This window comes from Cricetulus griseus, chromosome 4, assembly GCF_003668045.3.
Source record: "Cricetulus griseus strain 17A/GY chromosome 4, alternate assembly CriGri-PICRH-1.0, whole genome shotgun sequence".
Taxonomy (NCBI): domain Eukaryota; kingdom Metazoa; phylum Chordata; class Mammalia; order Rodentia; family Cricetidae; genus Cricetulus; species Cricetulus griseus.
This window is the reverse complement of record NC_048597.1, coordinates 46306564-46320660: the sequence shown is the minus strand read 5'-3', so window position 1 is coordinate 46320660 and position 14097 is coordinate 46306564. Positions and strand designations below refer to the sequence as shown.

The following is a 14097-nucleotide window of genomic DNA, read 5'->3' as shown; positions in this document are numbered from 1 at the left end:
AAACAAACATATGACACATGTACCTTGTAAAAATAATGCCACTCTGGCCCCAAGAAATACCACAGCACAGCTGGTTCTTACAGGGGCAAACTGCCTGTAAGCACTACTACGTTATTTGTGACATGCCAGTTCCCACTGCCACTCTGAGAAGCTTGTCCACCTAAGTTTGAGGAAAAGAATGGCTATGATGTGGATCACATTTTCAATGATTTTTAAATTGTACTTAAAAAAAGATTTCTTGGTAATTGAGTATATAAAAGTCCTTGATATTGAATTTCTCTCAGTGAAATAAAATATGCTTTAACAAGATGATGTTAATTTAAGTTTGACCACCTGGCTCTTTTTTTCTTTCTTTCTTTCTTTCTTTCACACTTTCAGAGGGAACTGATTTATCTATTATGCTCAGCCTTGCAAACGCCTGTTATAAAGACAAAATAGTTCCCAAGTGCCCCATAATCTCTCCTGATTGATAATGGGGAAGCTATGCATAATTGGAACATTAATCTTTTATGTTTCTAAATGGAAATATTTCTTGCAAAACAGTTACTCAACAGTTACTCAACAAAACACTAAGTTGCAAGTGGTCTGACTCCAAATGCAGAGTCATTTCCTCAGTACCTATCCATAGGTACAGAGATCTGGCCTTCCATTCCCAATAGAGTCCATGCAGTAGTCCTGTTTACAGTTTAATGGAGATGAGGGAAGGGGTAGTCACCTTACATACAGGTTTACAGTAGCATAGCCATTGTGTACCATTGTGTACCATATGCACTACATTCACCACTCCAGATGAAGGTCAGGGAGCCCCTTCAAACACTGGCACAAAGGAATGTTTGTTTTAAAGACCTACCAAAGAAACAACAAAACAAATGATAACACACAGAGGCACTAGTCTCAAAGCTGCACAATAGGGAAGCAAAGGGTTTGAGATGAGAAATTCAGGGAAATATACACATGAGCTTGCTGAGGAGGAGGAAAGAGACACAGTCTAATCTTCAAGGCTACGGAATGCGTTCTGCATATCTTCAAGAAGTTGTGCGTAGTCAGCTTTGATCCTTGCCTCGCCATCTTTCACAGGATCCTGAGAAATAATACAAATTTAATTCACCTATTGGAAATAATTTTCAAGATGTAAGATAGGTTACTTATTAATACGGAGTACCAGGTTAGTTGAGGTACACTGGTAAATCACAGGTAGGAGTCAAAACTACCCTATTTTCTTTTACAGTGGAAATGTGCAAATAGACTGAAACAAAACAAAATCCATTATTTCATTTTTGAATCTTGCCTGTAGTTGATGCTCAATGATCAAACCTCAGCAATGTGTATGTTAGTGGGAACTTCGTAATATCATGTACTAGACACATGTGTGTATACAAGAACTGGAAGTTAAAATTCAGTGAATTTCCTGAAGGCCTGGAGCATCACTCGAAGACGGAAAAGTGAGACTAATAGAGCACATTTAACGGAATCCGGGTCATTAGGTTTAGTAGCAAGTACCATTACCCACTAAGCCATTTAGTGGCCTCCAGGTCTGTGCTTCTACAGTACAAGTATGCTCAAAGCATCGTTTTCAGTGGGTGATTACTACATGTGCCTATGCGTGACTTAGAAATAACACTATGTGCCGGGTGTTAGTGGCACACACTTTTAATCCCAGTACTTGGAAGGCAGAGGCAGGTGGATCTCTGTGAGTTTGAGGCCAGCCTGGTCTACAGAGTGAGTTCCAGGCTTCAAAGCAATAGAGAAACCCTGTCTCAAAGAACAAAAAAAAAAAAAAAAAAAAAAGAAGTAACACAATGTAATCCAACTCATCAAATATTTTAAAACACTCCTATATCTGGGTTTCTACTGGTAAGTTCACTTAACTGGTTAAACTTTGTTTATGAGAAAGTGGAGGCTAGATGAAATAATAGGCACTTTACTAAAGTAACTGCTGTCCAGCTAGGACGTTACTCTATGCTGACTAGTAGCTAAGACAGAGAGCAAACACATTAGAATTTATTTTAGACATGGCATACTATAATATTTTTTTAATGTGTATGTGTGTGTGCCTGAGTATATATCTGTACATCCTTTGTGTGCAGTAATCCTTGGGTGTCAGCAAACTCAGATCCTCAGAGTTTCGGTTGTATCCACCATATAGGTGCTAGGAGTTGAATCCAGGCTCTCTGCAAGAGCAGTAAGTGCTCTTAACTGCTGAGCCTTCTTTCCAACCCTACAAACATGACATAGTACAATCTTTACCACTGGAATTCCTGCTTGAACATAACTTGGAAGATTGTTCTGGTTTTATACAACCTAAGTATTATAAAATGAAAAATGCAAATTTCAGGAACATAGAGATGGCTCAGCAGTTAAACTTGCTGCTTTTCCAGAGGACCCAAGCTTAGTTCCCAGCACCCACACTGTGTGCAGGCACCAGCTCCAGGTAATCCAACAGCCACTCTGTACTCCACAGGTGACCACACACAAGTGGCACAATACTTACAACAAATGTATCTATACACATAAATCAAATGAAAATAGGTCTTCAAAAAGAAAAATGCAAATTTCATACCTCAGGTTTGGAACTCAAATAGGACAGGAAGGAAGGGAAAGTGAAGAAGGGAGGGAGAGAGGGAGGGAGGGAGGAAGGAAGGTTGGCTTCTTGCCAACAAAGGTCAGAGTAGAAAGAAACTATACCTTAAATTTCATGGAGGAAAGTTTATAGAGGATCTCCCCCATGTGCTCACGGATAATGGACCATGTGATTTTATTGTCACTCTGGGCAGTGGTCTCAACAGCTCTACGGGCCATATCATAAAATGAAATCATGTTGGACAGCATCCCCACTGTCTTATAGAATGGACAGAACCTAGGGAAAATGAACAACAAGGCAATTAGCAAAAACAACCTACAAAGCAAGTGCATATTTTTATTATATGAAACTTCATGAATTACCAGCCATTAGTTTCTTTAAACATATATTCTGCTTCCAATTATTGAACAGAAAACAATGAAGCAGTACTGCCACACTAATGACTTGTCAGCAGTCTGTTTGGGTACAAGAAGTTAAATATGTAACTCAAGTGGAAAAACAACTGAGTTGTAAGACTCCTTGTGGCCAGAGTCAAGGTTTAATGAATAATAGGAAAGCAGAGAATTGCAAACTTGCTAAAGTTACCTTGTTATCCCTCCCTCCTCCGTGTACTCAGAGCCTTGGGTATCCCAGGTAAGCTATCACCCCCTCCCCAAGCCCCAGCCTTCAGTTCTCTTTAGTATACTCATTTTTATCTGCCCATACCTTTTAAAAGCATACACACTCAAGCACATGCACGCTCGCAAGCAAACACAAACACACACACACACACACACTCAACTCCATGTATCTTATTATAGTCATTCTGAAGAATTCTACCCATTCTCTTTATGTGGTGTTTCAGTTCAGGACAAATCAGACTTCTGAGGCTAACTGACATATTGGCATTCTGGTCAATCCTATTTGCTCAGTTTTCACCGTGGGTATCAGTCCGTGCCTTCCTCCTCCTCTGAGACAGTCTCGGCAGTCTACCACTGTGTATGCCACACTAGCTTCCTAGAAGTCCTGTTTCCAGCATCCTAGGACACAGATGTGTGCTACTGTGCTTGGCTTTGTGTGGATTTGGAGGGCTTGAAATCAGGCACATCAAGCCGGTTCCCTAGCTCTTTTTAGTCTTGGATGGAGTCAAATAGGATTTAAGAGAGAGAAGGCTAGCTTAAGACAAAAGGATCAAATTCTCATGTTCCAAAGAAACAGGTTTTCTAAACAAGCTACATCAGCAGCAGAGAAAATGAAAACAGGCAAGCAGTGGGCAGAGAAGGAAGAAGGTGGGAGGGACTTTCAACAAGTCTTTTGTATCAAGAAACCTGGGACCCTTGTGAAATAAGGCAGGGAAGCACAGAATACTTAGGCAAGGACAGCAGAATGCAGCAGGAGATGCCCTGTAGGTCTGCGAACAATGCCATAATTCACTCTAATTATAGATGTTTGTGTGAGGGAAAACATGGTCAGAATTTCACTAACAAAGCAAATTCAGACAAAGGGGCATACTAGATGCCTGCTATAAACACACAGAACAAGCAATATACTGAGTCAGAATGCACTTGTATGGGAAAGTTTCCAACATGCAGGCAGCTTCTTTGCCAAAACACAACAAAAAGTCTTCAAACGCCTGTAACTCCCAAATTTGACCCCCTCACACAGACATACATGCAGGCAAAACACCAATCAATGCACACAAATCAGCCAAATAAAAATACATTATAAAAATAAGGTAATTAGGCCTGTTGTGGTGGTGCCCACCTTTATCCCAGGCACTCTAGACACAGAGGCAGGCAGATCTCTGAGAGCTAGAGGCCTGTCTGGTCTACAGAGTGAGTTTCAGGGCAGTCAGGGCTACAAAGAGAAACCCTGTCTCAAGGGGAAATAAAAAAAAAAAAAAGAAATTAGCATAGCATACCTGTCATAAGGAGTGTATCCATTTTGTTGCAGGAAGTCATCTTTGATAAGCTTTGCTACCTCCAGAGTGATTTTATCTGTCTCTGCTAAAGAAGCCTAGAAAACAAAAGGGTACTTTAAGAAATTTTATTTCATTGTGTGGGATCAATAGCAACAAATCAATTGGCAAGCAGACATCAACATACAATTACTTATCACTGATAAATGCAAAGGTTTTGGTTGTTTTTTAGTAGTGGTAAAACAGAACATGACACAAAATTTCGCATCTAGAAGTTATGCATGGTGACTCATGCCTATGATCTCAGCACTTGGCCAGCTGAGAGGGAGGACTGCAGTAGTTCCAAGGTAGGCCAGATGGCAAAGTGAGCTTTAGGCCGGTCTGAGTTGTACCCCTCAAGGTTCCTCTGTAATATAAAGCACTATCACGTTGTTATGAAACATTTTCTCTTGTACACCTGAAACTCTAAGCCCACAAACTCCATTGCTCTTCTCCCTACTTTAGACATCGGATATGAGTAGAACCATATACTATTTCCTTCATAACTAGCTTATCTCATTTAAAATGTCCTCATCATTCATCTATGCTGAAGCAGGTGACTAATGTATTTGTCCACTAGTTCACTAAAAGGTGGACATTTGAATCACTTTCACTCTTGGCTATATAGATAATACTACTATGAATATGAGTATGCAAGATAATTAATTTTTAAAAAAATCATTAATTTATGTGTATGAGTGCCTTGCCTGCGTGTATATGTATTATGAGTGTGCCTGACTCCCAGGGGTCAGAAGGCAATGGATATCCTGGAACTGGAGTTACAAATGGTTATGAACCATCATGTGAATACTGGGAACTGAACCCTGCAAGAACAAGTGCTCTTAGCCATTGAGTCACCTAACTAGCCCTGATTATTCTTTAAAGGCATCACGTGTATGTGTGTACGCCTGTGTGTGTGCCACCACACCACCTCCTGGCCTCACACCCATTTTATAAAGTACTTTTTTTACACCATACCTTGTTGCTATTATTTGAATTCAGTTTTTAAGCTTGATTGACAGAAACCTAAATAGTCCATAGTTACTTTGTTGTTAACATTACAGGATGTTTAGAACAATGATGGATAGGTAAGTATTTGCTTATCTGAGTGCTGTTTTTTTAGTAAGCTAAGTTACACAGCTGCCTCAACCTCTAAGTATCACTGCCTCAAACGCTCTGCTGTTGGCAGCTGCCAGGCCAGCCATGAGACAATACCATTGTTGCTGGGATGACTAACAGGAGGAGGAAGGACAAACAGGAAGTTCCAGGCACTCTGGGCTGACTAGGTGCATCAGCACCTCAGCTGAGGATCAAGCCTTTCACAGCTCTCTCTTTAAAAAGAAAAAAAAAAATCTCTTTCACCTCTATTTCTTTCTTCAACCACACTTAAATATTAAGCATCGTTGATGTGTTTTTGTTTTAAATTATGGAAAAATGTATATTTTGTTTTGTAAAAATACTTTTTCACTATTTGAAACATTCTCCAGTGTCTCTGACTAGCTGATTTTAAGATCCACCATGCTGTTCTGTACTATACAATTCACTTCTTGCAACTCCGGCAATTACATTCTGTATGCACAGCCTCCATTCTTTACCTTGTATCTCTGCCCCTGGTAGAGGGCACCAAACTTTCATCAAATTTTCTACTATTATAAACCCTAAGGACTCAAGGCACCCAGCTCATTCTGTCCACTATGGCCACTCCAAATGATATATCTATCAATGGTATTCCAGTACTTGGCAACCTCCAGCTGTATAACTTTTGCCATTCAAACTAGTATAGATTGGTATGTCCTTGCTGTTTGAAGGAGTATCCACAGGTCTGTAATATTTCTGGCTTCCTTCTCTCATCTGTCTGCTCTACCCTGTGGTTATCTTTTAAACAGTCGACCATTGATTTTATTTACTAAAAACTTCCTTTAAAATTTATTACATTTAATGCCATGTGCATCAGTGCTTTAAATGCATATATGTCTGTGGTACCCAGGGAGCCCAGAAGAGGGCACTGATCCCCTGGATCAGGAGTTAGAGCTATGAGCCCCTAGGTGGGTGCTGGGAACCTTTGAAAGAGGAGCAAGTGCTCTTAAACACTGAGCTATCTTATCTCTCCAGCTCCACTGCTGCTTTCTCTTGAGGAAAATTGCCTATAACTCTCTCCGGGGGACCAGACACCTCTGGCTCCCAACAGCACATGCACTTTCACGCACACATCCACACACACAGGCAGGCACACATACACAAAAAATCTTTTAAAAATTGTATTCTACTAACATGAAAGTGTTTCCTCTCATACCTAAATTTTTAACCTATTTGTAGTTTACCTTCATATGTGGAACTGGGAAGCAACCCAGTTTCATTTGCTTTAAACACCTAACAGTTTTTCCACTGCTGACTAAAACAATCCATACTTCTCCCATTTGATCTGTGAAGCGCTATGCAGTATCAAGGATCCATGTACATATAAATCTATCCCGGCTCTGTCCATTGGTTCGTTTGTCTGTTATCTCACCAATACCACACTGTTTTTACTATTAGAGTTTTCTGTCAATACCCAGGAGGAGAACATCCCCTCCCTATTTACTATTGTGTTTTGTTTCCTAAGAGCCAATCTCTAGGACAGTAAATGAACTTCAGAATGACTGCTGATTTACTCAGAAGATTCAGCTACGGTGGGCTGAGATGTAGCTCAGTAGCAGGGTGTTTGTTTAGCACGCCTGGGGTACCATCTCCAGCACTGAGAGATGCAATCAACTAGAAATGTGGTTGGTATTACACTGACTTTATAGTTCAAACAGAAGTGGTAATGCCAAAATTTTTACTTACTTGCTTATTGTGTGTGCACGGTGTGCATGTATGTGGTGTGCACGCACATGTAGGCACGCCACAGAGAGGTGTGGGGTTGGAGAACAACTCTGTGGCATTTCTTTTGTCCTCCCACCTCTATGTAGACTCTGGGGTTGAATTCAGGTTACCAGGCTTACGAGGCAAGCAGCATTACCTACAGAGTCATCTTTCTGACCCTTGAAATGCCTCCTTTTAATCCACTCCCAAGTGTGGACTGTTTTTCAATAATCTCCTATAATAGTTTTAAAATACTTTTGATAGAAAAAAAGTATGTCTTTTTACTTAGTTCACACACAACTTTTTTTTTTTTTTTTTTTTTTTGAGACCTTAGTGTAAAACATAGAAACATACAAACGCAGCTTTACCATGCAGTCTCTGGCTTGCCTGGAGCTATGTAGACTAGGCTAGCCTCTAACTCATGGATAAGTCAGCCTCTGTCTCACAAATGCTGGGATTAAAGGCATGCCACCATGCCTAGCTATGACCTCTACTGGGAACACTATATGTAATACATGCTATAAATGTTAGCTAATATTATCCTTTGTTGGAAAAAATTAGGAGGCTATTTTATCAGATATAATAAAAATAATAGGCCCTGGCATGGTGATACACACCAGTAATCTCAGTACTTGGGAGGTAGAAACAATTGAATTATGGGTATGAGCTAGCCTGAGCTACATAGGAATAATCTATCTAAAGAGAGGGAAGGGGTTAAGTCCTGGCTAGTCCTGTGGATGACCTGAGAAATCATTCACTTGTGAGATTTAGTTTGACTAAGTTTATTTACAACATCTTCCTTTGAATATCCAGACATAGGCTCTAGAATGTAAATGACTCGTTGAAGGTCACATAGCTAATTATTAGAGGAATTAAATCTGGCCCTTTGATTCCCAGTTCTAGTGCTCCTACAAAAATGATGTTAACGGGCCCTAATTTTATATCGAATTGACTGGTGATGGGTGTATTGTTTTCACCTCTCATGGCATGGAATTTTAAAGGTTCAGCTGGTTTGAAAACCACTGCACATTTAAGTTTTTTATTTGTTTTGAGACATGATCTCATACTCACAGCCCACAATAACCTGGAACTTACTATGCAGTGCACACTGGACTCATAATTGTGGCATTCTCCCTACCTCAGGCTTAGTGCCCAGATTAGTCATGAGCCGTTATACCAGCCAAGCAAGCACCTGCATACCTAAGTTTCGGAAACCAGTACGGTACCTTGGTACCCCAGGCGGCCCCTGCTCTAACTCACCTTCCCCACAAGCTGCACAATTTCTGCCAGGTCCTCTTCTTCCTGCAGAATCTCCTTGGCTTTGGTCCTCAGAGGAACAAACTCTGTGAAGTGTTTGTCATAGTACTCATCCAGGGCACGCATGTACTTGCTGTAGCTGATGAGCCAGTTGACAGAGGGGAAGTGCTTGCGTTGGGCTAGTTTTTTATCCAAGCCCCAGAACACCTGTTTAAAAAAAGAAAAATTAGACTTTTCTTTTTACTAAGTAGTGCAGTATATCTATTTGTCTCCAATAAGCACTTCTTAAACTCCTTGGGCCAATTATGTATCATATTAGCATATATAAATATAATTGAAATAGAATAAAATGTGCAAAAACCAAACTTAGCTAAAAAACACATTTCTCCATTTTGAGGGTGGGTAACATCTACAAATCAAACTTCTCTCAATTTCCTTAAAACTAACTACATCAAATGTGATGGCAAAAAGGAAAATGGGTGCAATTGAAGATTATTATGGTATAATAAGAACAGAAGAACAAGAAAGGCTGATTGAGATGGAACAGACATTTACTTTGATTAAAATCTTTAAAATGTTCTGATGAATTCAAGTCTCTATCATTGTGAGTCAATTAAATAATATTTGACATTCATTTTCTGAGGCCAAACACTCAGATGCTTTATGCATTAATAACTTTGCTCCATTTCCCCATACAAATTAAGATCCAAAATTTAGCAAATATTAAATACTTTGATGGGCTGGAGAAATGGCTCAGCAGTTAAGAGCACTAGCTCCTCTTCCAGAGGTCCTGAGTTCAATTCCCAGCAACCACCTGGTGGCTCACAACCAACCATAATAAGATCTGATATTGTCTTCTGGCATGCAGGTGTACATGCAGGAGGAACACTTTCTACCTAATAAATAAATAAATCTTCTTTATGGGGGTGGGGGAGGAGGGATGGGGGTGAGGAGAGGGAGAGGGAGAAGGGACTTACATGTGAAACAAGCTTGTTCCCTAACTTGAACTAATTAAAAAAAAAAAAAAACTTTGATAACTATAGATTTAGTCCCTACAATTTCATCTGGTACTGGCAGAAACCAAGAAAGACTTTTCTTACACACAGGCATACTTAGGGGCACTGTTTTGCACTATTGATCTGATTCACAGACACATTATTTAGGCTTCTTTAATGACTAGCTCTCTCCATTAAAATTTATGCCTTGATCCAGGCAGAAACTGTCCAGGCAGAAACCACATTTTCCAAGCTTGCTCTCACCTGGTAGAGTTAACAAAGGGAGCACAACGACCATCTCTCTCTGAAGCCCACAGCTGAGTGTGGCTGTGCCTTTCCGGCGGTTTTCCCTTGTGGAAGCCAGATGCAGGAGACTACCAAGAGCCAGGCTCCAGTTGTGACTGCAGATGCCCACTTTCTGATGGGACCATCTGCCACAGACTAGACCGTGATATTCTGTCATTATGAAGCGTGAGGCCTATTTAGTTCTATAGTTAAGAGTTAGTTTATGAGTACCGTAACTTTAACATAAAGAAAACTTTGGGACCTAGATGTATTTCTGGACTTCTGTTATGTTTATTATAAACTGTTAAGAACTAAGAAAAAACAGGATGAATTAAACTTTTATAATGTTAAGGATGCTATTAAAACATTTTTTTATTGCTACCAATTCTTTAGTGACTAAATTAAACACTTGATGATTACTTAGTTAAATTATAACTGCAGCATGACAGAGGGTAAAAACATACCTGAACAATACCCAGAGTAGCAGATGTGACTGGATCAGAAAAATCACCACCAGGTGGAGAAACTCTAGATTAAGAACAAATACAATCATTAGAAATGGTGGAGAGGATAACCTAAAAGCCCTTCCCCTAAAATGAGATCCATGACTTCTCTTTATGCCATCCTAGAGCCCTCACCCAGTGGCTGATGGAAACAGAGACAGACATCCACAGATATACTCTGAGCTGAAATAGGGAATTTAGTTGAAGAGAGGGAGGAAATGAAGAACGAAGGGGTCTGTACCAGGTTGGAGAAACCCACAGGAACAGTTGGCCTGAACAAGGGAGAGCACATCGACCCCAGATGCTGTCTGGGAGGCCAGTACAAGACTGATCCAGACCCCTGAACATGGATGTCAATAAGGAGGCCTCTGCACTCCAGGGAGCCTCTGGTGGTGGATTAGTATTTTTCCCTGGTGCAAGAAGGGACTTTGAGAGCCCATCCCATGTGAAGGGTTACACTCTGGCCCTGGACACATGGGGAAGGGCCCAGGACAGCACAGGAAGATTTGGTGGACTTTGCAGAGCCCCCATTGAGGGCCCTACCCTGCCTGGGGAGTGGTGGGTGGATGGGGTGGGGGGTAGGCTAGGGGTGAGGGAGGAGGGATGGGGGTGAGGGGAGGGAGAGGGAGAAGGGACTTACATGTGAAACAAGCTTGTTCCCTAACTAGAATAAATAAATAAAAACAAAAAAAAAGAAAAAGAAATGTTTATGACCAGGTGGTGGCTGCACATGCCTGTAATCCCAGCACTTGGGAGCTGTTATCTCTGACTTTGAGGTCAGCCTGGTTTACAAAGTGAGTTCCAGGATAGCCAGGGCTGCTAAACAACCTGGAAACATCCCCCCGCCCCCCCCCAAACCAAATGTTTATGAAAAATAATCAAACATTTGAAATACAAAGACATCTAAACACTCATAAAAATAATATTAACATCTTCCTTTGGTTTTGGTTTTGTTTTTTTTTTTTTTGAGTTGGGGTTTTCTCTGTGTAGCCTTGATTGTCCTGATCTTGTAGACTAGCTGGCCTCGAACTCAAGAGATTCAACTGCCTCTGCCTCCCGGTGCAGGGATTAAAGATGTGTGCCACTACTACCTGGCTGAAGGTCAACTTTTAAGAAAAGTTGATTTGGGCGCATGGGAGGAAAGAAGGGAGAGGGAACTGGGATTGATATGTAAAATACTAGATTGTTTTTAATTTTTTTTTAAAGTTGATTTTGTTTTTGTTGCTTCATGCTTAAGCACCTAAGCTAGAAGCACACCATACCCCACCCCTGTCTAAAAAAGACAAATAAAAAACACAGTTTTTGAGCATGCAGATTTGCAGAAGTGGGTGTTTATGTACAAGAGAACACACTTGGAGGTCCGAGGAACACGGGGTGTGTGTGTGGGGGGGGGGGTGTGGTGTCTGTCTTTGCCTTCTCCCTTGTTTGAGATAATTTTTGTTTGTTGTTGCATATGCCGTCTTGGGGGCTTCTAGATGCTCCTATCTCTGCCTTTCATATTGCTGTAGGGGTGCTAGGATTAAAAATGTGTCCTACTAACTAGGCATGATGGCACACACCTTTAATCCCAGCACTCAGGAGGCAGAGGCAGAACCATCTCAGTGAGTTCGAGGCCAGTGTGGTCTACAGAGTGAGTTCCAGAACAATCAGAGCTAATCAAAGAAACAAAGTCCCCTACTATGTCTTGTTTTAAGTGGGCTCTAGAAATTCAATGTGGCAAACATTTAACTTAGTGAGCCATTCCCCAGCTCCTAGTCTTAATGTTCGAATATATATATAACTTTAGAAGTAAATGACCCTTGGGAAGAAAAATTTTGTTGAAAATAAAAATGACAATTATTGAATGTCACCCAGTATGAGAAATGAAACTGTCACTAATTATAATTAGTTTCATATTCTAATCAACAAGATGAACTAGGAAAGTTTTGAGAATAAAGTATAGCTTTATGGAGTAATCATAAATCTATATTTTGTCTTCAGCTTGATATAACCTCATCTTAACATGTCTACAATTTTTAAAGTTACTCCTAAGATACAGTGATTTGGCTCTACTAAATCAGGAAAGTTACACCAATGAACCCAAAGATACAGAGCCAGCCTGAGTCAGGTCACAAAGTGCCCTGAAGCTCTTCCTGCAACTCTACTTAAGAACTGCCACTCCCAGAGGAAGGAAAACATACTCCCCCTCCCTTGCCTCTGCTCCTGTGGGGACAGGTGGATGTGCATGGGAAGGCCAGGGGATGACTTAAGCCATTGTTTCCTGGGAGCCACCCACCCTGGTGTTTGAGACAGACTCTCACTAAGCCTGTGGCTTACAAAGTAGGCAGGGCTGGCTGGCCAGAAAACTCCAGGGAGTCACCTTTTTCCACTCCCTAACGCCAGTTTTGGGATTAGAAGCATGTGCCAACATGCCTAGCTTTTTTCTTTTTAGTGTAGATTCTCAGGATCAATCTCAGGTCCTCTTGCTTGTGTGGTAAACACTTTACTGACTGAACAATTTTCCTAGCTGGTCTCTTTACTTTTGAGAAGTAAACAGCATCATCTGGGCATGGTAGTATATGTCTATACTGAGCCCACACCCCCTCTGAATAAATAAACAAACAAATAAATAAAGGACAAACAGTTCGGCTGCTTACGCTCCTACAATGCTGACACTTCCTTCTCTCTCAGGGTTTCCTAGACATTTCACTCTGCCTGCTCGTTCATAGAAAGAGGCCAGCCGGGCACCAAGATATGCAGGATATCCACTATCTGAAAGACAAAAAGAAAAGTTTAAAAGGGAGTTCTAAGCTAGCCCCTAAATTCTATCAGTGACAACCAACACAAGACTTACCTGCAGGCATTTCTGCTAAGCGACCAGAGATTTCTCTGAGGGCCTCAGCCCACCTAGAGGTAGAGTCAGCCATCATACTGACGTGGTAGCCCATGTCACGGAAATATTCTGATAGTGTGATTCCTAAATTGAGAAGAACACTGTTGAATTACACCGGCAGAATACAAACTACTGACTGTTTTGTCTCTAAGAATGTTAAAACAATGAGCATATTAAGTATCTCATTAGCCATTTCCCCAAGTTTGTTCTAGGTACACAACTTAGCCATATTTTCAAACATCTTCTCCAGTTAAATAATACCATGTAACTGATCTCAAGCTAACAGAATGTGACTAAAAATTATACATTCCATGGCCAGGCAAGTTATGCATTTTTCTAGACTTCCCAAGGCCCCAAAACATGGGTGAAGACCAAACAGGCACTTTGGGCCCAGGTTTCAGCACAGAATGAAAGGAGTCCCCAGACACTGGAAATAGCATAACTTGAGGACTTTTTGATACCATAACCAACCCCTCTCTATACATTCTAAAGACCAAGAAAAGGATTTATGCCCTGTTCTCTTTTATATAGTTAATTGAAGTAAATTTCTAAGTATAACTTGTCTGTACCATACACCAGGCTATTTAACTAAGCTTGTTGACACGAGAAATATCTCAAGTCTCTAAATCTCTGATGGGCAGACCCAGCCTGTCCTAGAAAATAAAACATCAAGAAAAAGAAGTGTCTTTGCTATTATTTATCTCAGCCAAACCTTTCTAATCTAATCTATTAAGATGGAATAAAGCCTTCCCTATATACTTATATACATTAAAGGAAATAAAATACATATAAACAATTTCCAAAAATATATACTATATACAACTCTA

At 40.6% G+C, this 14097-nt stretch overlaps 1 protein-coding gene across 3 annotated transcripts in view; it reads right to left on the bottom strand.

Moving 5' to 3' along the window:
* Window positions 1-760: 760 nt before the first annotated feature.
* The window catches only part of Atp6v1a (ATPase H+ transporting V1 subunit A), a 47948-nt gene continuing 34611 nt past the window's right edge, over window positions 761-14097 (bottom strand). For all 3 annotated transcript variants that reach the window (XM_035444541.1, XM_027412638.2, XM_035444542.1), the window contains 7 exons: window positions 13232-13354; window positions 13035-13149; window positions 10360-10423; window positions 8619-8822; window positions 4482-4576; window positions 2686-2857; window positions 761-1081 (listed from right to left, as the gene is read on the bottom strand). In XM_035444541.1, coding sequence (XP_035300432.1) covers window positions 989-1081; window positions 2686-2857; window positions 4482-4576; window positions 8619-8822; window positions 10360-10423; window positions 13035-13149; window positions 13232-13354 — 866 coding nt within the window. In that variant the 3' untranslated portion in view covers window positions 761-988. The remainder of the gene's footprint in view (window positions 1082-2685; window positions 2858-4481; window positions 4577-8618; window positions 8823-10359; window positions 10424-13034; window positions 13150-13231; window positions 13355-14097) is intronic.